Here is a 24,220-nt window from a genome sequence, read left to right as displayed (position 1 = left end):
ACTAGAAATGTCGACAGGGAGGAAGCTGGAAGTGAATTGTGAAGTCGAGTTTGAACAAAAGAAAAGTAAGGCAGAAATTGTCTTTTCATTGTTTCAATTAGTTCTGCATTAAAATTGCAAGGAAGAGGAGTCATTTCAAGATAGTACACTCGTACTGAGCGCTTTGGCCCAGTGATTTGATTATGGGAGCTTCGAAAAGTAATAATCTGTAAATTACAACGGCTATAATTCTTGCAGTTTACTAGTTAAAGATTCCATGGGTCAAGATCTCTCTGATTTTGCGTTGGCGATTTATTCTTTCTTCCGTGGAAACCCAAGAGAGGTATCCAGATTTGAATAGCCCCATTAACCGCATACATTTCTTGCAAAATCATTGTGAAGCACGAACAAGACAAGAGTATCCAACGTGTTATTCCTCCGAGTCAGGGAACAATGCCTTCAGATTCTGTTTCAAAGGAATTTCTGACGTATAACCAATATGTCGCACATGGCTAACGCTGAACATCACCGGTCAGTCCGTTCTAAACGTACTACGAAGAACTTGAACTATGGTCACTTCGGCACCGCTACTTTTGAGGAGTCTACGCACAAATGGCGCTTTTTGCGCCAAATCCAGAGTTATCACAAACTGGATTCACATGGTTCAGAGTGGCCTGCCTTTGAACTCGTGCATGAAAACGTCCAACAGCTTAAAGCAACGGGCGTAGAACGTTTTGGTGCGACCGTGAAATGTTCAAGCACTCCTGGAACGAACCACATACTGCTGAAGCACATACCGGAAAGTGCCATTGTTGTCGAAAGTCTCTCAGCGTCTTCTATCGATCATGCATCGAAAGACATAAGCCGGTCCGAAAGTACGGGAGAGCTGATTGCGTTTGGACATGCCCGAGTTTTGGGTGATGACGGCTTTCGTTCGCGGCTAATGCCAATCGTGGCGTTGCCAGTTGGCATAGGAGGAGAGATTCTCAGACTACATGGAATCGACCTCAGCCGCTTTGTGCCTGATGATGAGGTTGACACAAGAGGCACTTGGAATGTTCCTTGTATCTCGCTCTCAAGAATTGGCCGTTGGCGCCTGTTAACAGATCCGATTCTACAGATATCCTTTAGCACGAGTGACGATCAAACACATCTACTCATTCGACAGTCAGGAGGGACGAGCATTCTTCGACCGATCATTAAGTCAGATGTTAGTGCTGTTGATTCTTCCGGTTCTGGGAGCACTGAGAACCATGCGGGTGCTTCACCAATTGACCCCAACCATATGCTGACTATTCCGAGCGCCAGAACTGGTGGGCATCAGCATGCAGACGCGGTTTTCAATCCCAAGAACCCGAATGTGCTGGCAATTCTTGATGTTAGTGGACAGTGGAGTGTGTGGAAGATGAAGGGAAAAGAGCCTCTATCGGCTCGTGTTACTGTGAGAGCAAAGATACTCCGCCGAGGAAATATGTTCGGCAGCGACCTTTTTACTCCTGTCCAAAATGTCAGACCTGATGGATGGTATCGACTGTGCTGGTTGAACAACACCTCAAGCAAGACTGATAATTTTTTCGTCTGTGGTCGTGCCTCTGCACATGTGGCCGACAGCGAAGGCGTATCAGCTATTCAGGCTGATATGCGGCTGGGACCGCCGTCAGATGGCATCGTGATTCTGGATCTTAAGCAAAGTGTGCGAGACATGCGAGCACTTTATGTGCTTTCAGGTTCTCGCTTGCAGATTTTCTCTGCAGATCAGTTGGACACAGGCTCAAGCTCTAGGACAGAGCCTCTCAATCTTGTCTGTAGCTGGAGTCATTTTCGGGACGAACGAGACCTTGATATGAGGATGAGTATTGTGGAGCATTCGCAAAGTATGTGACCCGTTGGATTTGCAAGGAGGGTTCGCTGACACAAACAGATACTTGCATATTTCTGCATTCCCATTCGAGCAGTGTCGTCACTGTCTTCCAATTTCACCATGGCAAATCAGGCCCAGAGGTCGAGTCCTCCTGCGGACCTACTACGTTACAATGGCCTGAGGCACTTCGTGGAAAAGTTGCAACGATAACAGGTCTTACGATTGTCCCAGTTGATTTCCGGGTCAATAATCGTGCATTCAATCGCTTAGATTGGGGCGTGGTAAAGTTTGTGGCGTGGACTACCCATGGCGAAATCATTGAGGCCTTCTATCGATATAAGATAGGTAATGGCATTGAAACGAAGGAAGCGAACGATGTTATACCTCTCTTACCTCTTCCAAAAACCACCAAGAACCGATATTTTAGCGGCAGACTTGTTGAAGAAAATGATTTGGATGATTTCGTTGTTGAGGACGGTTTGGCGTTTGAGTATGAGGTACAGAGAAATGGCGAGCTAATGGAAGTGATGCGCAAAGATGCACATGCATTCTCTTCTGCTCCCGGAAGCCGCTTCTGGGAAACGATACTGAATTATGAAACTCTCAAGAACGATGAGGACTTCCGGCCTGTCATCTCGGACTCCTTCAATCAGGCTTCCCAGCAATATACTGACTTGGTGGACGAATCATTACCCCTATCGACCCTGGCAAATCTTTTGAAAGAACCTCGCATTTTGGACCTAGAGGCCGCCTCTCAGAACATGGATAATTGGATCAAATGGATCGGTGCATCTGAAGAGATACACATTCAGCCAACCAAAATCCACCTGACGACGCTTCCCACTGAAGTGGGGACCGGCAGCCTACTCACGCTTTATGACACATTCCTCTTTACCTACATCACTCCTCTATCCCCACATATCACCAATAGGAATCGTGTCAATCGGGAGAAGATAGTTCGACAGACTGCCACTGATGCTTTTCTCAGTGGTCTAGGATTACGATCACGTTTGAAAGTCGAGGGCAATGACAACGATCCTCAATCACCAACCCAGCTGCTGTCTTCTCAGACATCCGTGCCTACAATTTCAAACGTATCTGCTCAATCAGCAGTATCTCGCCTACGGGCATACGCAACTTTCAGATCTGAAGCTGATGCACCTCCGGAAAAGGTTGGTGTTATGATTTCAACGATCCTAGACCATCTTCCAGGTACTATCGACAGCGACCCAACAAACTACTCGTACGAGATCACCAACAAGAGGATACAGAATGCGCAAGATGAGGAAGCCGAGTTATCACTAGACCCACGTGAAAGAGCAAAGATCAAGAGGGAGGCTGCCAAGCGTCTCAGGAATCTTGGAAAACAAGCACAGTTCAGCCAACAAGTTCAAACACAACGATCCATGATTCCAAGTGTGACGAACCACCACTTGGCACCAAGGCTCCCCGGAAGAGAAATCCAAAGCAGTCAGCCAGCAGTCCCTGCACCAAGCCAGAGTCAAGGAGATGGCCCCGGAATGCTCACCATGTCGCAGCCCGTGAAAGGTGTTCATGGAATGCGACCGTTGAAGAAGAAAACGCCCAAGGCAACACCTGGATTTTGAGCGATTGATAAGATTAGATACCCCGGGTTTTGATTTCTCCATGTTCCGAGGAGGAGGCCGCTAGAGTGGGTAAGTGCGGGGGAGAACAGGTGATTGGGGCTGATTGTCGCGTGAGGTACTCGTAGGGAAGCCTAACGTGACAGAGTGCGCGAATTGTGAATGAACCCATGGTCAACTGACTCCAACCGGGCACGGGGGCAGGAGCTATCCTCATGTTGCCTGTGCTTCGTACCTGGCGTCAAAGTCCCTCACTGGCACCTCACTCCTTACCCCTCAATCATCACAACCTCAGCTTGTAGCTCCCTCTTCCCTTCCACTCATCTCTCTCTCTTCATCCCATTGCCTTCATCAGCTTTTATACCAATCCATCCCGCTTCCATCACCAAGTCTTGCCCATCACTTCATTGGCCCGTCGTAAGTTTGACTCCCACCTCCGATACACGTAGACGCACACACTCTCTGTCACTTACAAACCTATCCCACTTTCTCATCCTGCTCTGACTCTTGCTCTCCCTCTTTGTTACCATCCTGACTGATCCTGATCTTGACTCTGTGTTCAGTTCATCTCCCCACTTCTAACATCTACTCATTCATCATGTCCGCCGATACCTCAGATCTAACCAAGGTCGATTCCGCTATTGGCGGCGTCTCCGGTTCTCCTCCCAAAGAAGGCCCAAAGGAAACAAAGCGAAGAACAACATCCAGTGCCCCTGGTGTTTTCAATATCCTTGACCTTGGTATGCATCTACCGACACGATCAGCAGCTGTAGCTGACCAAATTCCAGAGAAAGAGGGAACAAAGATCAGTGTTGCCCCGGAAACACAGAAGACCGGCTGGTAAGATGGAGTCACAGAACGAAACCATACGATCTTGACTGATTAGTTTAGGAAACTGAACACCTCAACGAGCACGGTAGAAGATCCTGCAATTCTGAAGAAGCTCCTCACCACACCCCCGGTCAAGAAGATCGATCTCCACTTCCCCCTTGGCCTTGAGGTCACAGCAAGAAACCTAAAAGGCGTGACGATCAAGGATGCATTAGACGCGATTCACAAGCAGTTCAAGAAGAAGGTGAGAGCTGCGCCAACACGAGAACAACCACAATTATTGACATATCTTCCCAGGCTGATGACGAGATGGAAGAACCATACCTGAAAGGCTTTGAATGGGACCCTGAAGAGTCATACACGAGACTGAAGGTACATACCCAGAAAGAAGGTCTACCCGCTGCCAAGAAGGGCAAGAAGAAGGGAGGTGACGAATAAATCATGCACCCATGTCCATCAAGTCATCACAGACGATCGCTCCTTGTCGAGTGTAAGACCAACTCAATACTGTTACACAATCAGATCCAAAGAGATCCCATATCCTATCGAAAATCAGGATGGTATGCATGAAATGAATGGTGCTGGTGGGGTTCCGTTCTCTTGAGAGGCGACCTTGAGCTCAATTGTTGCTGGTGAATGGGCCAGGTGGCTTTGAGTAGCTTAGACCTTCAAATATCATAACATCAAACTGATGGTATTCGTTTCTGTGACTTTCGATGACCATCTGTTTATCAAGGAGATGCTCGAGTGGTGATCTACGAGCCTCAAATTGAAGACTGAGAACTGTGTGCCAAGAGCATCACGGTCCAGGGAATCCATATAGGTACCTAGGTAGGTAGATATGACAAACGTCCACACACTAGCACTGCCCAACACCAAAAGAGATAGCATAGATTCTTATCGACAAAGGACTCAACCTATACGTGCCTAAGTACCTTCGGACCGCTCACGTCAAGAATCCTAAAAGGAACACTATTTGTAAAATAAGAAAAAAAAGAAGTAGACATTCGAACAGTGAGCTACTAAAAAAAGTTGAACCCAGCCTGATTTGAACAGACAGCCTTTCGATCTGGAGTCGAACGCGCTACCGTTGCTATAAGGGCGAAATATCAGCAAGAGGTTTGGGTGTGTGAGTTAACATTGGTTAACACTTACCGCCATAGGTCCTGAACCGATTTCTGGGCAAAAACTGGTTGTTTAAAAATATATCGGTTGTATCAAATTGCCAAGAATTTAGCTTAGAGAATATGTCGATCGTCCATCCACGGGTAACCACCACCTTATTTTCCTAAATACCTAGGTATCTACCAAGATACCTAATGAAAATAAAGCTGGTACCGTCCAGCTGTTCGACACTGCCATATCTTGCTATATCTGAGGCTCAATAGTGAACGGGCAGATCACTATAAACTGATAGTACAGTTTTGAGACTTGCCTTTGTGTCCAATCGAAATCACGGTTCGTGTTGGAAATAATAAGGGTCATTCATGTATGAGCCTCACCTTGAACACTGGCGCTATTCTGGTGAGGCCAATAGACTCCTCGCCCAAAAGCGGCCTGGTCCACTGCTACATGCGATTCTCTCTTCATCTAACACAATGTACCGAGTGCAAGTTCCATATTAAAGTCCGTCAGCCATCCAGAGCAATAGAGCCCCGGCTTGCATCATATGAGGAGAATATGCACCTGGGCAGATTAGGGACAAGTGATGACACAGCTGACACTGACGAGTGGCGCCTTATGGATGCCGATCCTCTGGTCAATATATTAGCCACGATCACCGCCGATCAGAACTTGATACGTCTAATTCATAGAAATACAAACAATACAGAACTTGATCCTCCTATTTCAATCCTGAGGAATATCTACCCCCCTCTCAAGCATCTCGGTACAAGGGAGGTACGTATCGAGGAAGTCAGACAACAATGGGATCAGCGCCAGCCTCAACATCTCCCTCTCCAGCCAAAGCAACCATCCCCATGATCGACCTGAGCGCTTTCCTCTCCGCCGAAGACAGCACAGCAGAGCAACGCCTACAAGCCGCACAGGCCCTAGTATCCGCCTGCCGCGAGATCGGGTTCGTGTACATCGCGAACCATGGCGTGCCGCAAGCGGAAGTCGAGCGGGCATTCGCGCTTTCCAAGGCGTTCTACGACCTGCCCGCCGAGCAGAAGATGAAGGCCCCGCATCCGCCAGGCTGGAGCGTCCATCGCGGGTATTCGTGGCCGGGGCTTGAGAAGGTGTCGAGTGCATTGAGCGGTGTGGACGATGAGGGTCTCGTGGCCAGCTTGAGGGAGGTGCAGGACTACAAGGTCGGTGAGCATCCCTCCTGGGGTTCAATGGGGGCTAGCGATGATGATCTTTCCCGGACGGACTTTAGATGGAACAGCTGACGAGATACAAAAGGAGAGCTACGAGATCGGCTCCGAGTCAAACCCGGGCCAACCCAACGTTTGGCTACCGGACGAGATTCTCCCAGGTTGGCGTGAGTCTATGACGGCGTTCTACTGGACGTGTTTTCACGCCGGGAAACGCATCCTGCGTGCCCTCGCACTCGGCATTGGACTCGACGAGGACGCGCTGCTCAAGTTCCACAGTGGACATTACAACCAGCTGCGTCTGCTGCATTATCCGCCCATTCCGGCCGGAGCGATCGAGGACGGCAAGTTTGCGAGGATGCCTGCGCACACGGACTGGAGTACCGTGACGTTCCTGTTTCAGGACGATTGTGGAGGGCTGCAGGTTGAGGATCCGAAGCGGATGGGCCAGTTTATCGACGTTGAGCCGATCCCGGGGACCGTGGTCATGAATGTGGGCGATCTGTTGATGCGCTGGAGTAACGGTGAGTGTTGGCCGTCTTGGGGGATGCTATTAATATGCCGGTGAAGTGGCAGCACTGACTTTGCCGACTTGTAGACTATCTGAGGTCGACCATGCATCGCGTTCGATTGCCTCCACTACAGGATCGATTCTCGGGCGATGAGAAGATGACAAGAGCTCGTTACTCAATACCCTACTTTCTCACCACAGATCCTGACCTCCTGATAGAGTGCTTACGGGTTGATGAACATCATCCTCCCAAATATGAGCCGATTACCCAGCGAGACTATGCAGCGATGCGAGCAAGAGTGCAATACTGAGCTGTGTTTGTCCATGTAGTATCTCATTGACAGGATCATATTAGGTACATATAGTAGTCGGCCGGTAAACGAGGTTCTATGATAATCAGGTTGAAAGCTCCTGTAACTCTTCGCCACAGCGGATAACATCAGACCAGCTCACCATCGACATGGCATCATGTGATATTCTGTTCGCCTCGAAACAAATGACCACAAGTGTTGACCGAGTAGTGTTGTTCCCAGATTTCTTATTTCTCATAAAGTATTCGTAGTCTCCCCCAACCAAATCGTTTCTTCATTTCGGTTCGTAAAGCTGCCTATCCGCGACCTCAACACTGGGAGCGAAGACAACTGTCAAGTCGCGGCAGTACTGGATAGGAAAGTCCTTAGCTGTGTGAACTGTCTCTCGCGGAGCTTAAGTTCAGACTCCAGCACATTCGGACTTCATCAGGTGGTACGCAACATCAACGGCTCGAGGCCCACAGCTAACCGTAACCATCTCCTGTGCACATGGCTATTGAACCAGGATAGAGGTGAGTCTTAAAATAGTGCGTGATGGTAACTCGCCTTTTGCTCGATATGAATACCCAATACCTTGGCTCGATGTCTCCATATTCCCAATTGATTGAAGTCCGCAAATTGCAACACCGCTTTACAAATCTCGGTCATACCGGCCATTTTCATTTCTCGATCGAGTGCTCTGAGGGAATTGTAGACATGTACCTGGATACCACGGACTTCAGATATTGCGATGGAGATAAGAAACCAACGGGGCGGATGAGAACAGATGGTGTCAAAGTAACAGACTCCTCGAGTGGCAGTGGTGAAGCCTTTGAACATCTCGTTACTGCTCACCTCGACCACAAGAAGGATTGTGGGAGAGATGGGTGTCGATCGCGCAAGAGCACTTATCAGATCTCGTGAGTAGTATTTCTCAGGCATTAGACCCTTTACGATCTGAAATTCCAAATAGACCGATGGCCTGCGAGATGAAACGATTGCCTGATCCTTTGAATCTTGGTGTTTGCGTAGAGCATTGTAGAGGACATCAATTCGCGCTCCAAAAGATCTGGTCTTGTCGTCTAGATGCAGTTGAAAACTTGTTGACACCGTGGCTGGTGACACGTGTGCAGCCGAGAACATCTCGTCGGGCTTTCTTTTCATGCCAGATTGTCAAAGGTTGCTACACTGCTTGATGCAGTTGACGTCTGCTTTTACCAGCTGCATTGAACGTCAATTCCTCACCAAAAGCGGCGGCCACGCGTAAGAAGGTAGGACGGCAGATATTGTCCTTCATTTCAAATCCTCTGGACCTCTTTCTTGATCGTTGTTAGACGGTGTGGTGGCAATGTGAGACACTGATGCTTGGATATCTGTATGGAGGGAAGGAAGAATGCCGGAGAAGAGCCTCAGGGATGTAATGTTGAAATTGAAAACATGTCCGTGAACCATGCACGTGGCGACTCGACACCTTTGATCACCGTAGGCAGTAAGTCTATCTTATCATCCGTAGCATGTTGAAAATCCCTCCCTTTTGTGATCACAGATGGCTTCATCATGTCCTTGCTGAACACAGAAGGCTCAGGTCTAAAGGACTTGCCCCTTCTTGACTTGAAGTCACTCCGATCAGTGCACGCCTACGCTTCAAGCATCATAACGAGAGTGATGAGGTGAGTTCTTCCAGATACAAGATGCACAGGAACGCCGTGGCGTTGCATACCCCAAAGACATGAATTGATGGACGTGAAGGTGTTGGTGTCTGAACCGTCGATCAGTCTTGGCACACAACCCCTGTCGGCGTCGACTTGAACTTCTCCCAGCGTCGATGACAACGTCGAGCTCTTAGAGGTACCTCCCCCAATAAATCCTCGCCTGTACACACCAATACTTTAATAACTCGCTCCAATTGTCGTCAATTCTTTCGGCCCGTATTCATCGGCAATGGCTGCCTCCTCGAAGCTTAGCACTGCAACTCCACCGTGTATCCCCAGATTCCGCCGGGCGCTAAAGCTGCAGGTGGGTCGGGTCGTCATCAATGTGCGTCATGGTTATGAAGCTCTCTTGCAAAAAGTTGCAAAAGTCCATTGTTGGGGCGGGGTCTCAGTGTCCATCGAAGCTGGAGCTTCTCAAGCTTAAAAGGTACCCAGGTAGCTCTCACGAGGCACAGAGGCTTCCACTTCCTTCGGATTCTCAATGACAAGCTGCTCCTAGCTTGCTGGAACAGTATATCCCAACCTCGACAACATGTTACAATTCGTCTTGCTGGCCATATGGGGTCTTTTGGCATCGGCCTCACCCACTCCGGAACGACGACAGGCCAACACGTTATCTGCCTTTATTGCCCAAGAACGTCCCACAGCTCTTGAGGGGGCACTCGCCAACATTGGTGGACTGAACTCAAGCTGGGTTGAGGGTGCCAGTCCCGGTGTCGTTGTAGCATCACCTTCAACAGTCAACCCCAACTATTTCTTCACATGGACTCGAGACTCTGCTCTCACCTATATGATGATCATCGATGAGTTGATCTTTGGGAACCGATCTCTCCGTACCACCATCGAAGATTACACCAAAGCACAGGCAATTCTCCAGACAGTTACCAATCCCTCAGGGTCTCTATGGCCTGCTGGTGATGGGCTTGGAGAGGCCAAGTATTACAGCAACTTGACCAGCTTTGATGGTACTTGGGGTCGTCCACAACGAGATGGGCCAGCATTGAGGGCAATCGCATTTATGAATCTGGCTCCCGTCCTCATCGGCTTGAATGAGACCCAGGAGTACAAAGAGATCTACTGGCCATTGGTGCTCAATGATCTCAAGTATGTTGGGCAATACTGGAACCAGGTAAGTTCTTCTTGAAACCCTTTCCAACGCTGAGTCTCATCCTATCGCTTTACAGACAGGCTACGACCTCTGGGAGGAGGTACACGGCTCGTCCTTCTTCACACTTTCCGCACAACACCGTGCTTTGGTCCAAGGCGGATTCCTTGCCAAAGAACTTGATGAAGAGTGTCTTGCGTGCGAACAGGCATCCCAAGTTCTATGCTTTCTCGAACACAACTTCTGGAATGAAACTGGCGGCTACCTGACTGCAGACGTGAATGTCAATAACGTCAACCGCAGTGGCATTAACGCTGATCCAATCCTGGCGGCCATCACGAACTTCGACATTAACGCCACTTGTGATGCGAGTCGTGAGTTCATCTCTTTAACACTATCCCAATTCAAAAGAATAGCAGTGCTGACCATGAGGAATACTTCTAGACACACAACCCTGCAATTCCCGCATGCTCGCAACCCACAAAGTAGTCGTCGACAGCTTCCGCAACCTCTACCCGATCAACAAAAACGCATCTGCGCCCGACGCCGTCCTCATCGGTCGGTACCCCGAAGACACATACTTTGGCGGAGGAGCATGGCCCCTGTGCACACTCGGTGCGGCCGAACTGCTCTACGATGCCGTCGCACAGATCAACCGGACAGGGACATTGAGCATCGACGACGACAGCCTGGGATTCTTTCGGGACATCTACCCCAGCGCCAACGTCAGCAACTATACCGGGACAGTCATGGAAGACATCCTTTCTGCAATGACCACCTACGCAGATGGATTCGTGTCAGCCGTACAGGTACGTTTGATCTCCCTCTGTCCCTTCCTCTTCATACTGCAATCCACCAGCACCAAACTAACCCCCCTCTCCCCGTCATAGGAATACACCCCCGCGAACGGCAGCCTAAGCGAGCAATTCAACCGAACCAACGGCGAGAGCACCTCGGCCTCAAAACTAACCTGGTCGTTCGCCTCCTTCGTAACGATGGCGCAACGAAAAGCAGGACAATACCCCCACAGCTGGGGCGCCTGGACCCCCTCCGCCAACACGGGGCTCAACAGCACCCAATGCAACGGAACGTCACACAACAGCACGGGCAGCTACACGGCCGCCGTCGGGGCCGGCGCACCCAACATCACGACCTCGTGCTTCAGCGAAGTCATCTTCAGCGTGAACGCGACGACCGCATTCGGGCAGAACGTGTTCCTTCTGGGCAACACGACGAATCTCGGCAACGGCATCAACGAACCAAGCAAAATCATTCTGCCATTGAACCCCGGAAACTATTCGAGTCGCAATCCGCAGTGGTATGTCGACATCTGGCTCGCCGCCGGCGTGACCGCCGAGTATCAGTATGTCCTGCAGCAGAAGAACGGGACCTATACTTTCGAGGCTGGGCCGACGAGACATCTTACCGCGGCGGGCTGTGGGAGTGGGAGGGTTGTTCGGGTGGATGAAGTTGCGAGATTTCCGAGCTCGTAGGGCGCCCGCGGCGAGTGTTGTCAAGTTTGCATATCCTCACGATCGATTTATGAGTATGATAGCGAATTGTGTGGGGATGGAGTCGAGTAGGCAGCAAGTAGTAGTATTAATAGAACCGTTGATGCCTAGAAAATCAAGATCGCTTGATAGACTCTCACAATGACATCTCTGTGACTTTGGCATGAGCCAGCTCAAGTCTACATACATCTGCACGGCCTGCCCGCGAAAATAGGACATTTACGACATCGGGCCTCTGAAAAGATGCAAGCATCTTTGGGATTTGTTCGATTTTCTGGTGCAGGTGTCTATGCATCCACCTACCCACTCAATGACGGGCTTTCAGGGGGTGTGATATATTCCCCTAGTTAATCAATCCAAGAAATCAAGGCTGTCCACACTGCGTTCCAATCCATCCAACCCACCATTCTCACCACGACTGCCTCGACTCAGACTCGATGCCGTGCTGGCCATTTTTCTCAACCTGCCTTTCGCGCCGGGTTTCTTCTTGGGTCGCCCTGCACCGCCGTCGGTGGAGCTTGGTGCTGGGGCATCCATGATCCACCGGACGATCAGCTCGGCTCGTTCCGTCGTGATGGGATATTCCTTGCCGTCTTCTTGCGCCCACCGTTTGGGCTGCTGCTGCTGCTGCTGTGATTGGGTTGCATTAGCGGGCGCTTCGCCATTCTGTTGTTGCCGGATGTTGCCATTCCTGTCAAGGGAGGAACTGGAAGAGGCACGACAGTACTCTTTACGTTGCTCCTCTTCTTCCTCCCTTGCAGCTCTCAGCTCTCGTGCTTTGACGCTCGCGCGAAACGTCGTTTCGTCGACTACTCTCTCATCCGACAGAGCATCTTTGATTGCCTCCTGCTTGATTCGCTCATGCTTCTCATCTGCGGTCTCTTTACGCTTTTTGGACTCTTGTTTGCCGTGTCCTGGCAGCGGTGCTGGAGCGCACAGATCTTCCCAGCTTGCTTGTAGTCCCAACCAATTCTTACTGCGCCGGAGCACTTCAATCCAGTCTGCACGAGACGGTGAACGTGCTGCGAGGAAGATTGGGTAACCATCACAGACACGAGCGATCCGAGCAACCATGTGGGCGTGGCGAAGATGTTCTTTGGTAGAAGTCTGGATTAAGCCATGACAAAGGAGTAGTGAATGAAGAACGTCGGTCAGTAGAGGGTGATAAGTCACTGCTTCGGAAAAATCGGGAAGGGAGAATAGTGGATGAGAGGCAGTAGATGCCGATTCCAGCATTGGGTCTGGTGGAAAGAGAGGTAGGTCCGATGGCGGTACTGCCGCAAATAAGGCGTTTAGCTTATGGATTGTAGGTTTTGGGATTGGCGGGAAAGATTGCGGGAGGCTGTTTTGTTTCTTCCTCTCATATTTGACTAGGGCTTCAGACAACCCAGAATGAGAATGGGACTCGATATCGAGAAGCCTCTCGCTCCGCGATCGATGACCATTCTTGTTACTGACAGCGCTCACCTTCTCCAGAAAAGCTTCAGTGTACTCGGAGGAGAGACCAGGCGTGTAATCAAAGTGAGAGAGGAAAGAGGTGTAATCTCGAAGTGCTCGTTTTGCATATGTCCTAACCAGCTTCCGGGCTTCGGCACGATCCCGGTCTGCTTGTCGGTCTATGTCGCTGGGTGGTGGTAGTGTTGCCTCTGAATTCGCAGTAGGTGGATTATCCTGAGGTTTGGTACCACCTCGGGGCACTCCATGCAACGCACGGGCGATCTGATCACAAGCCAAGGTGAGGTAGGCTCCGCCACGGTGGAAAAGGAGTTGAGGTTCTAGACTACTGGGCTGATCCTTTTCCTCCACTCTCATCTCAGTCCTCGAATCTCGCGACATCTTCTCGGCATCTCGGGAAAGGACTAAATCCCGTTGTTGATTTTGGTGTTGTGGATGATAGAGTCTGAAAACAGCCAAACCATCGGTACAATCTCTTGCCGCCCCTTCAAAGTCTTCCTTGAAAACGCGAGTGACTGCTCTTGTCCGGTATGGGGGTGCTTCTGTGGGCCGCTGGCGAATGATATCGTTCAATGGATCGAGACTGGTGCATTCAGCCATTGACCGTGAAGGAATCTTCTCATGGAAGAAGTGCACATATTGGGCGTCAGGATCCAGCTGATTCCGCTGCAATACATGTTTGGCAACATCCTCCAAGGCAGAGGCGGCTTGCATGGTGGCCACGCTGGTAGCGATCTCATCAAGGTGGTAGGCAGAAGACAGTTTCTGAGTAGCATGTTCCCTCATACGATGTCTGCGTTCACGACTCAATTTGGCATTTCCACCGCCTCTTTGAAACCCTATCCCGAGCACTTCGGCATCGCTGCTGTTGTAGATACTGTTGGCAGCGCTCAGAGAAGTATTAAGTGCGGCGGAGGTGGTACCATTGGCCGCGCGAACGGCCAGGCTTGTTGCATCTTCAATAAGACGTCTGATCTTGACGAGGTCGAAGAATACCGCGGGATCAACGGGCTGAGGACGCGGGGAGTAGAAGTTGCTGTAGGCCAGGCTTTCCAGGACTTCGGGAGGAAGATTCAGCCATGGTCCATGGTAAGAGGAAATGTATCGCCAATGTCTGCGGGCGGAGAGAACAATTAGCGGTTGAGATGATTTGGGAACGAGGATGGGCAATTACTTGTTACGACATATGATCAGGGTGGGAGTTGAGGGAGTAGTAGAAACGGCAGAAGCGCGAGCTGGCTTTACTGCAGGAGAAGATGTTGAAGTTGTGGTGATCGGAGGAGGAATTGTACCGGCGGCGGAAGTGTTGGCAGCTTCAGTGGTGGAATTCTTAGTACTCGGACTTGTGACTTCTGCAACCTGTGATGTGGAAGCCTTGGGCTTCTTCTTGGTCATGATCCAAGAGGGCGATTAGTTTGCGGTATCGTTGCGACCCTGATTCATGAGGAGTCAAGACCGGTGAGTGCCCAGGTGCCAGGTCAATTCTGTTATGTTTGATCAGAGATCTTTCTTGACTTTTTTAAGATTTCCGGGGCTGAGGGGCGTTCCTGGTTATGGGCGCACAGGTGGGAATTGGCGCCGCTGCAATTCGATGTCACACTCACTTTTATTTCACAGTAAGACACGCCCTTAGCTTAGAATCTCTTAACTACCTGCTTACCTGGGTATGTTTGATCATCTTATTTCGATCTCATTGATCGATGGCCTTTATCCGGCGTCAAGGTCCACGTGGCAGCGGGAGTGGTCATCCAACTAGACTTGCAAGGTAGGGCAAACAAGCACGAGCCTATGCGAACGACAGTCGCAGAACATGTACCCAGTGACCTAGGTGGGCAATGGCGACCTTGACCCAGAACTGCTTCATCAAATGGGTATACTGTTGCATTGTATTATCATTATCAACATCAAGCCTTTCTCAGGCTAGTAACACATATTCCCCCATTAAATGTGAGTCAATCACTTTGTGGGAGCACCTCCTCCCTCTGGGAAGATGATCTGATAACCAGTATTGAGTCCCCAAGCAATACTGTTAAACTCCAGATTGAGGGTACTGATCTGTCCTTTCTCGGTGATGGTAAACAGATTGAACCCCTTAACTTCATATTCCCCTGAGCCAATGCCATAGAACGTCCAATACCACAAGATCTTGCTACTTCCGGCAACGAGGATTTCGTTGGTCGTGATACCCTCCACCGGTGGTGCAGCAAGGACGCCTTCAATATATCCTTGTTTGCCTTCAAAGGTAATGCCACCCAACTATCCCACAGGGTCAGCTTTGTTGCAATAAGAGACAATTTCTGCCACGGGATGGCCCTACAGGTTGACCCTCTAGTGAAAGGATTGAGTCACTGATCTCCTGATATCCATCGGCGAGAAGAGCCTGTGCGGTCGCATTTGCAGCAGCAGGGTCAGGGTGGTTCAAGATGGTGATGAATTTAGCAACCACATCTTCGGCGAATGCTTGACTGAGTCTACCGCAATCCGTTCGAGGGAGGACAGCAGCAGCAGCGCAGACCACTGAGGCCAATTGAATAAAGGTAGATGCGAGCTTCATATTTGATCAATCGCAGCGCAGAGGAAACGAGAGTGAAAAGAGAAGATGGGTTCGATGAGAAGCTACAATGCTGACCTGGGGAAGTGTGGGCTGCTTCCAGTTTTATAGCTTCCTCTCCACGCGACCTGGAAGCTAGAACGGATTTACCTACCAGTGGCTAGAGAGCATTTGTCCATCCTCTGTCTGGATGTCTCTTTCTGACCCATCTGCAAGGCACGGGCGGGATTACCATGAGTTTGCCTCCCTCAGCGGTATTGATATCCAATAAACCCCAAGAATATCTCGAAGAGACATCCACTCGCTGAGTTATTGACCTGCGAGCAGGGATCCTCGGTGTATACGCTTTGAGCAAAGAAGTGTAATCGAATCAACCTGCTGCAGGGCCAGTCACATAAGGCGGAATGATCTGTCATCGGACAAAAGAACTGAGACATGCCTTAAGGTCGTGAAGTATGGAGTTCCAAGCTCGAAGCAGTCACTTTCTCTCTCCAGACCTCACCTCGCACAGTCACAGCGAAGATGGTTCTTTTCCCTCTAGTCAGAGTCTTGACTCTTGATTCATTGAGTGGCTTACATGTGAGGTCCATTACATGATTCTGAATAGCTTATGGTATGGGCTTTTTACCTGCCAGGTCACTATACTTGAAGACCTCAGCTAACCTATCCTAACTCTCAACGACTGACAAGGGTGATGATAGTGCAGCACAACCCTGCCAATTTTGAATGAGAGGGAGTACGCTAAGAAAAGTGATGATTACTACATTGTACTAGGCGAGCATAGAGAGCCTAATCGCGGCAGATCAGCACATCAATAGGTGTGGGGTATGCCAGGGTCGACACTACATCGGACATTCTTCGAAAGGTAAATTTCGGAAATGCCATCTCGAAAGTAGAGGGGAAACAAACAGAAATAACTGTCACCCAGTGGCGTTTACGGGGAAGCGGGCTGGGTTGAGAAAGTTGTACCTTTCCATCAGCATGAGGATGACACGTGAACCAGATTCACATCTGTCGAAGGATATTGCTCAAGAGGACAAAAGGCCAAGCTGTAAGGAGGGGATTGCTCAAGGTCCATATTTGATGACGAGTATGATATCGGTGGTCTACACAAGCATTGCAAATTCCAACCACGATGCTTGGGTAAAACCTCCGGACAAGTGGCTCAAGTCGAGGATACTCCCTTCACTACCTAGGTACTACTGGATTTAGTAGAACAGGAGACACAGAAGTTCCCGACGAACCATGTTCATCTCTTCCCAGAGGCTATCCCGGGCGCCTTGCAGACGGCTGACAACCATGGTCACGATGGCCGCCAGTCTTACCTGAACTCCCCAAAGCAAGACAACGGTGGAACCCGGTAATCACATCTCACAAACCAGGCCACTATTACATCCATACCTAGGTATCAGCATAATCGTCCGACCACGCCAATCGCCATGCAAGCCGTCGATGGTGAAGTGGGAACGAGGAACAACCTGTTCGAGAATGAAACGATGCGTGCACTCCGTCCTGGCATTGAAAAGTGTAAGCAACGAAGCAACAAGCCTAGACTGCCTCCCATGCAGTGGGCAGTAGATGCATATTCATGATGTCATGTCATCGCGAGCATTGCGGGAGTGACTGAAATAGAAAACTTCCCTCTTACTGTCCAACCAATGGGAGAAGAGACATGATTCAATATATATTGAATAGTAACTGTGACCTGCAGGTCTTGTAGTGACAAGCCGTTGAGGTAACTACCTAGTATGTGTGCGATCAAGCGGACTTAGCCCCTGGCTCCAGTAGGTATCTTTGAAGAAAAGAAACTGCACGTCTTAGAAAGATATAGTATACACAATGGAGCTACCGAGACATCAGAAAACTAAACATCCAGGCGCCTACCTGCTTCATGGTGGACGCCCAACAATACCCAATATAACAGATGCTAGTATTTACAGATCAAACGCAAAAACTCAGCTCAGGATGATGTGATGTCACTTCCCAGCGCGCAGCACAATGGCATTCTCATCTATTTCGTGGCGCATCGCTCTCTTCTCAGAGAAGAAGAGATCCTGTAGTCGTCAATCACGACTTCCCAAACGTTTCTGCATTGGTATCGTAATGGTAGATCCACGACAGACCGGCATCCTCACCGACCCACAGGAAGTAAGCCCACATGGCCCATTCCTTGAAGATCTGGCGTAGGGTGCTGGCCGAGGCCTTCCTGGTGTCGCCGCTGCGGGCCGTGAAGGCGAGGATCTTCTCGATGCGCGCTTGCCGGGCCGTCTGCCAGGGCCGCAGGGCGTGTGGGAGGTCGAGGTCGGATTCGAATTCGGATTCGGATGCGGATGCGCCGTCTTTCGTCGTCGTACGGTCGTCCATGATCCGCGACAGCGTGTCGGCCAGCGTCAGCGCGTCTTCGAATGCCATCGCCGACCCTTGTCCGCCGTGCGGCGGCATCGCGTGTGCCGCGTCCCCGATCACCACCACGTGCCCGGACGCGCTGCTCCAGGACTCGAGCTTCGGCACGCTGTAGTACGGCCACAGGGTGAGTGTGTCCTTGTCGACGTTTTCACTCGCCCGGTGCACGATCTCCGGCCAGCGTTCGTGCTCGTGGTGCGACCGCATGTATGCTTGGAGTGTATCCTTATCCGATTGCAGTTTGTTCCACTCCTCTCGCGTTCGTTCTTGGCTCTCGATCGTCGCGAAACATCCGATTCGCGTGCCGTTGTAGTCGCACGGCATGAATGCGAAGGAATTCAACTTTCCTAGCACCATGCATGGCATGTAAACGGTGTTCGCTTCTGGACCAAGTTTCATCTTGGGGAGAGAGCCACCCACGCCCATCTGGCCGCTGAAAGTCGGTATCGCTGATGCATCGATGTAGTTTCGGACTCGAGAATGGATGCCGTCGGTACCGATCAAGATGTCGGCCTCCTCGGTGTGGCCGTCGGCAAACGTGGCAACGACAGTCGAATGGTCGGTTTCCTCGATCTTGACACATTTGGACCCGTACTGAATGTCGATCTGTTGCTCCCTCAAGACCTCCAGCAGAGTCTGTCGGACAACGCCTCGGGATATTCTAAGCGCGCGATAGCCGTACTTGTTCTGGCTGCCATTGAGGATCGTGGCAATTCTGCCCAAGTTACGGGACGAAACGAATTGGAATTCTTCATAGTTCCATCCTTGGTTGGAGATCCGGTCGTAGACACCAACGCGGTCGAGGGCACGAAGGGCATTGGGTGCAAGGGCAACGAATCCTCCTTCGAAGGCAGCTTTGTCGCGAGCCTCGAAGATCTTGCACGATATATTGCGCTGTTTCAACGCAAGTGCTAGGACCGGGCCCTGGAATGGCGGTTAGGAGAGACAGACCCCACGAGGAAGAACCGGAGACCGACTTACAGCAAGCCCGCTGCCAATGATGATGACTTTCATCCTTGTGGTTAGAGTCTTTTATATCGTTGATAGTTTGTTTTTTTGTTTCAAAGCCGTTGTGTTGGTTGGAATGGAAATATAGAATTCGGTTCGAACTCTTCCATCCCAGTATATATGCATTGCATTGCCATACCTACGAAGCCAAGGTCAAAAGCTTTGATTCAATAGAACGGTTTCTAAAATTCTGAATCAGCCATGGAAGTCAAGGACCAGCCGATGCGAACGACACATTATCACGAGAGAATTCAGTTAGGCTTGCGTAGCGCGAGGTTTCTCAGAGGGAGCTGAAAAGGAACCGCAGGTTTCCAATGGATGTCGAGTAACAGACCAGTGCTCTTTGAGAGCTTTGACGTCTGAAACGGGCTGTGGAGGCCATGGCAAAGAACGGGACGATGCAGAGAGTGAGGTCACGGACCAGATTTGCACTGTAGGTCTAGACACTGCCACCAAGTGGGCGTGGCTGTGAGGGTACAAGTCCATGCACTTGGACGAACAGCACTGCGTACGAGAGTACCTCGTACTGGTAGTAGTAAGAGGCTTGCTCGCATCGCAAAGTTTATTCTGGCTGTACCCGAAAAAAGAAGTCATTCCCGATAACCGAGTCCCAATGACTTGGCGGAAGGTACCGTCCTTGCCATGTGGATCATTTTTGGTGACACGCTGTAGTGGTCCAAGGGACAGTGGCTCATGTTTTATGTTGTGAGACAAACACACATAGTGCTGTTCCGGAACACTTCTCCACGGAAGATGGCCATATAAAGGGTGAAATTATAACTCTGTTGACTGACTCTGTGCATATTTACCGCTCACTATATCAACAAATCGTGACGTCGTGATATGTCCAACTCGAACTTGGAGATATTATGGTCTTGCTGAAGTCCCTTTTCATCCAAAAATGCTCATGGGAAATACCTATAATAAACCTCCAACAGCCCCGAACATAGCGCCAGCACCTGCTGCATACAAGATGCCAGGACATGCTGTTTGACGAGGACCATCATTGCCAACCTGCACAAAACCAGTGGTTGTTGCGGTGCCAGCTTGCCCTGTCCCAAACCCGGCGCATTGTCCTTCCTGCAATCCATAGCAGGCTGCAAGGCTCAGAGAGCTGCAAACACTACTTGCGGTACTGAGAATAGTCCCAGAGGCTCCCTGCACAGTAATGCCCCCACCAAAACCGGAGACGGTAACTCCGTTCTGCCCGGCCAGAGCAACGTAGCATGATGTTGATGCTGTTTGACAACTGGAGTAGGCACTCGTACATAAAGCGGCGTTGGCATAGGTGGTTGGTATGTATATAAATGGATAGAAATTGTTGGGCACGGTCGATCCACCACCTCCGATCCCGGTGGTCTGGGCGGTGGTTTGAGACGTGGTTGAAGTGGTGGTACCTCCTAGAACAAACCCAGTGGTACTTCCAGTGTTGGTGCCCGACGTGGCAGATCCTGTTCTTGTGCCTCTTATACTGCCTGTGCAGACCGCACCCGAGGGACAACAGGCAATGTTCCCAGCCTGGTCGAGGGCACAGGTTGATCCTTGTGAACAGCAGACATCACTCGCCCCGAGACTTGCACAGGAGTTGTAGCCTGACTGGCAAGGATTCTGGCGTTTGATAAGTAGGTCATCGTTGGAGAGGCCGAATAGTGAATCGAAGAAGGGAGTGTAGCGGTCTGCTATGGCGGAAGTCGTAGTAAGCAGTCCAGCGACAGAGAGTAGCGCTATACAGCGCATCGCAGCAAGGCTGGGCTCGTGGTTAGGGACAAAATGCGTGTTGGGTCACCATGCACGCATGAGAAAGATATATGGTCGGTGTGATGTTGTTCGAGGTCGCAGTGAGGAGGTAGTTGGGCACTGCGTTTGATGTTGTCCTGTAGCTGAGAGCGTATGTAAATTGGTTCCACTGTATATAAAAGTAGCTCCTGAGATGCAGGTATGGAAAATGCAGGAGGATGTACTCAGGGTCAAGGATGAGGGTCGTCGATGACGGCCGATCTTTGAGAGGGCAGTGACTTTGTCGGACTTTGTGGATTTTGTGGTGGGCACGGCAACCACCCAAGCTTACCTAATTTTAGTGCCCAAGGGTCGACCTTCAGATTCAAATTCTTCCAGCTTGTCTCTCCACTCATAGTCTTTCTTCTGATTAACCTGGGGGATTTTTGTTTTGGGTATTTGGGCATGTTCAGATGGTGTCGTGGTCAGAGGGGACGCCAGTGATGAAGATGCCCGTGTCAGATTCGCACAGGCGAGTGGTTCTCAAAACTCACGACCGTGCTTCAGGTAAGGCCTCATACCACAGTCCCACGACTTTGTTCAAGGCTGTCCCTTCAATGATGATCAAACGAGAATTCTGCAATGCTGAAAAGACTGTCCTCAGTCTTGATGCGGATTTTCTCCAAATGCATTACTTACCCTGAATCCCATCATGCCTTGAAGCACGTCTTACCATTTGATACCTGTTGCAGCTCAGCGATATGAACTGATCATCTCAAATTCACAGATTTTCGGTCGTAGTTGAGGCACGGGCATCAGCATCAGAATTTCCTTTGGCCGGGAGTACCTTTTCCCAGGCAGTGTGGAAAGCCTGGTGGGAGTGGCGCAGGGCCTCTCGGGCGGTTCCCAGGGCCCATGTGCCTAATCTTCGGGACGGAACGGCTGTCTGGTAGGTAGGTAGGTACCTATGTAGTCCGGGGCACCGGGGGGCAAAGTGCAGCTGGACTGGGGCAATGATGGCAGCAGCTCCAAGGCCAAGCTTGAATGGACAATAATTCTATGCCAAGTACCTACGAGTACCTCCCTCTCCGCAGAACTGTGTAGCTCCCTCCCCTCCATTATCGCCCGTCCTGCCCCGGACTCATGGAGTTGCAATCACCTTCAATCACCATCTTACTTCAACACACCTAGCCATCCATACCTCTCTAGAAGCATTTCCTCTGCCATTGCCATTGTCGTCTGTGAACCCTAGACTGCCTCCTGAGCTTGATTGCGTTGTGCGATCAGTCCTTGGGTTCACCACGCCTGATCCTCACAACATGCTGTAATCTCACGCTCACCTCGCTCGATCCAACACGCGTTCCCCCTGGAGTCCTCCACCATGTCCCGACTACCTCAGATAGCCTGTCGTGGCTTAACACGAAATATCAAATCTTCTCCTCGCAGCTATGCCACATCAACAGAAACCCCCACACTCCGAACGGCACTCTTCTTCCCTGGGCACGGCGTACAACGAAAAGGTATGACCAGACCTTGGGTAGAAGCCTTCCCCCAAACATGCAAACCTTTCCTCGAAGAAATGGACGAGATCCTCGGCTGCAAACTATCCACAATGATTGACGAAGGTCCAATCCTGCAGCTAGACAAAAGTGAGAACGCCCAGCCAGCCATCATGGCTGTTTCGATCATGATCCTTCGGGTGCTGGAAAAAGATTTTGGATTCAAGACCGACGAAGCTATCGATGTCACATTGGGTCACAGCCTGGGCGAATATGCCGCACTGGTAGCGGCCGGCAATCTCGAATATAAATTTGCCTTGGACTTGGTACGAAGACGCGGCGACGTTATGGGCGAGTGCACGCGAAAAGCAAAGGAAGAGTCGGGTGAAGACTTTGGAATGATCGCACTGGTTTGTGAACCCGATCAGCTTGACTCGCTAATAGCCGCGGTCAAGGAGTTCCTGGGCCATAACAATGAGGGCACCAAAGGTGACTCGAGTGATCTGCCTGCCATTCAACGGGTTGCCATCGCCAATGCCAATTCCAAAAACCAGATCGTGTTGAGCGGCAGCTTCCAACGCATTCGAAATCTACTGGTCCACATCCGCGAGTTTGGCGGCCACGATCCCAGAGCGGTGGAACTCAAATCACGCTCTGCTTTTCACAGTCCCATCATGATGCCTGCTTTTGAATTCATGAAGAAAGCTCTCACGCCAGATAAGGTCACTTTCCCCGGACGAATTCCCTGCATCAGCAATGTGACAGCACTTCCTTTCTCATCCAAGGAAGATCTCATTCAGAACTTCGCAAGACAAGCGATCGACACCATCTTGTGGTGGGATTCGATCAAGTATTTGGATCGCCAGGCTGGAACTCGGCGATGGCTCGGAGTTGGTCCTGGCAAGGTGGGACGGAATCTGGTTTCGAAAGAAGTTGGCCGATCTTCTGCCAAAGGAGGAGGCGTGTGGTCTATTACCGAGCCTGACGAGATAGAGGAAGCCTTACGAGGATTAGAGGCTGCGGCTCAAGAAGATGCAAAATAATATCCCGGGGGACTTGTGCTGATCTACGCATGGCAATACGGGCTTGGTCAACTTTTTTGTGCAGGCAGCTAAAATCGTCTGCCGAGAGAATTGGGTGAGAGAAATCATTGACTCTTCTGCACCGAGGATGGCTTCTTAGGTGGGGAAAACTATCGTGGCCAAGATGAACAGCAGGTAAATCAGGCCATTATCAAACTTACACTGGGGCTTTTTGCAATGTGGTCACAGACAGACGAAAAACTTCAGCAGGGGTAGAGAGCCTTGTATTTGAAAGCCTTGGCTTGGGAGTATTGTGCATCCAGAACCCTCAGCATATAACATGTAAAAACATCAACCAATATTCTGAGTGCCACTGCCATCCAGAGTCCGATATCACGTGCCCGGATTCGGATTAATTTCACATGTCAGCTGTCTTTTAGGCTTGCCCGGTCTAAACCACTTTCTGTCCACCTCCACCTGCCTTTTACTCGGTAGGCCTCTCAGTCCGTCCTCCGTCCGGATACACACGACGTCAGTCTTTCCAACTCACTCTCCTTACCCGTAAAACCATCTACTCCATACATGACTGCGACTGTTTGGCCTTCCAAGGTTCCCTGCGCCATTGAATCTGCATCTGCATCTGCATCTGCATCCCCATCTCCATCCCTCCTTTCCCCAGACTCTCGAAAGCTTGATCTTCCAGCACACAAACCACCATCATCCGCCCTCTCGCCCTCTCTCCTCCTTTATCACGCGACAATCATCTGTATCCCGACGTCCATCCTCCTCGCCGCTTTCCCTGGGTACCTCAGACAGCCTAGTATGGTCAACTACGAAACTCTAC

At 50.5% G+C, this 24,220-nt stretch overlaps 8 protein-coding genes across 8 annotated transcripts; 5 read left to right on the top strand and 3 right to left on the bottom strand.

Moving 5' to 3' along the window:
* Positions 1-478: 478 nt before the first annotated feature.
* On the top strand, positions 479-3,447 carry LTR84_013185 (uncharacterized protein; the record flags this gene model as incomplete). Its single annotated transcript, XM_064856690.1, has 2 exons — positions 479-1,853; positions 1,901-3,447. The coding sequence occupies 2 exons, from the start codon at positions 479-481 to the stop codon at positions 3,445-3,447; spliced, it is 2,922 nt and encodes a 973-aa protein (XP_064707866.1).
* A 595-nt stretch (positions 3,448-4,042) lies between these two features.
* LTR84_013184 (uncharacterized protein) lies at positions 4,043-4,713 on the top strand (the record flags this gene model as incomplete). Its single annotated transcript, XM_064856689.1, has 4 exons — positions 4,043-4,184; positions 4,233-4,284; positions 4,336-4,519; positions 4,573-4,713. The coding sequence occupies 4 exons, from the start codon at positions 4,043-4,045 to the stop codon at positions 4,711-4,713; spliced, it is 519 nt and encodes a 172-aa protein (XP_064707865.1).
* A 1,487-nt stretch (positions 4,714-6,200) lies between these two features.
* Positions 6,201-7,415, top strand: LTR84_013183 (uncharacterized protein; the record flags this gene model as incomplete). The annotated part of the gene is made up of 3 exons (XM_064856688.1): positions 6,201-6,591; positions 6,656-7,117; positions 7,192-7,415. The coding sequence occupies 3 exons, from the start codon at positions 6,201-6,203 to the stop codon at positions 7,413-7,415; spliced, it is 1,077 nt and encodes a 358-aa protein (XP_064707864.1).
* Positions 7,416-9,638: 2,223 nt separating this feature from the next.
* Positions 9,639-11,704, top strand: LTR84_013182 (uncharacterized protein; the record flags this gene model as incomplete). Its single annotated transcript, XM_064856687.1, has 4 exons — positions 9,639-10,235; positions 10,291-10,585; positions 10,656-11,020; positions 11,102-11,704. 4 exons carry the CDS (start codon positions 9,639-9,641, stop codon positions 11,702-11,704), a joined length of 1,860 nt encoding a protein of 619 aa, XP_064707863.1.
* Positions 11,705-12,073: 369 nt separating this feature from the next.
* On the bottom strand, positions 12,074-14,572 carry LTR84_013181 (uncharacterized protein; the record flags this gene model as incomplete). Its single annotated transcript, XM_064856686.1, has 2 exons — positions 12,074-14,291; positions 14,352-14,572. The coding sequence occupies 2 exons, from the start codon at positions 14,570-14,572 to the stop codon at positions 12,074-12,076; spliced, it is 2,439 nt and encodes an 812-aa protein (XP_064707862.1).
* A 561-nt stretch (positions 14,573-15,133) lies between these two features.
* On the bottom strand, positions 15,134-15,731 carry LTR84_013180 (uncharacterized protein; the record flags this gene model as incomplete). Its single annotated transcript, XM_064856685.1, has 2 exons — positions 15,134-15,433; positions 15,495-15,731. 2 exons carry the CDS (start codon positions 15,729-15,731, stop codon positions 15,134-15,136), a joined length of 537 nt encoding a protein of 178 aa, XP_064707861.1.
* Positions 15,732-17,795: 2,064 nt separating this feature from the next.
* Positions 17,796-19,145, bottom strand: LTR84_013179 (uncharacterized protein; the record flags this gene model as incomplete). The annotated part of the gene is made up of 2 exons (XM_064856684.1): positions 17,796-19,055; positions 19,113-19,145. 2 exons carry the CDS (start codon positions 19,143-19,145, stop codon positions 17,796-17,798), a joined length of 1,293 nt encoding a protein of 430 aa, XP_064707860.1.
* Positions 19,146-22,236: 3,091 nt separating this feature from the next.
* Positions 22,237-23,397, top strand: LTR84_013178 (uncharacterized protein; the record flags this gene model as incomplete). Its single annotated transcript, XM_064856683.1, has 1 exon — positions 22,237-23,397. The coding sequence occupies one exon, from the start codon at positions 22,237-22,239 to the stop codon at positions 23,395-23,397; it is 1,161 nt and encodes a 386-aa protein (XP_064707859.1).
* Between the last annotated feature and the right edge of the window lie 823 nt (positions 23,398-24,220).

The sequence above is a fragment of the Exophiala bonariae genome, assembly GCF_035927105.1.
Source record: "Exophiala bonariae strain CCFEE 5792 chromosome Unknown scaffold_9, whole genome shotgun sequence".
Taxonomy (NCBI): Eukaryota; Fungi; Ascomycota; class Eurotiomycetes; order Chaetothyriales; family Herpotrichiellaceae; genus Exophiala; species Exophiala bonariae.
This window is presented reverse-complemented; position numbering and strand designations above follow the sequence as displayed.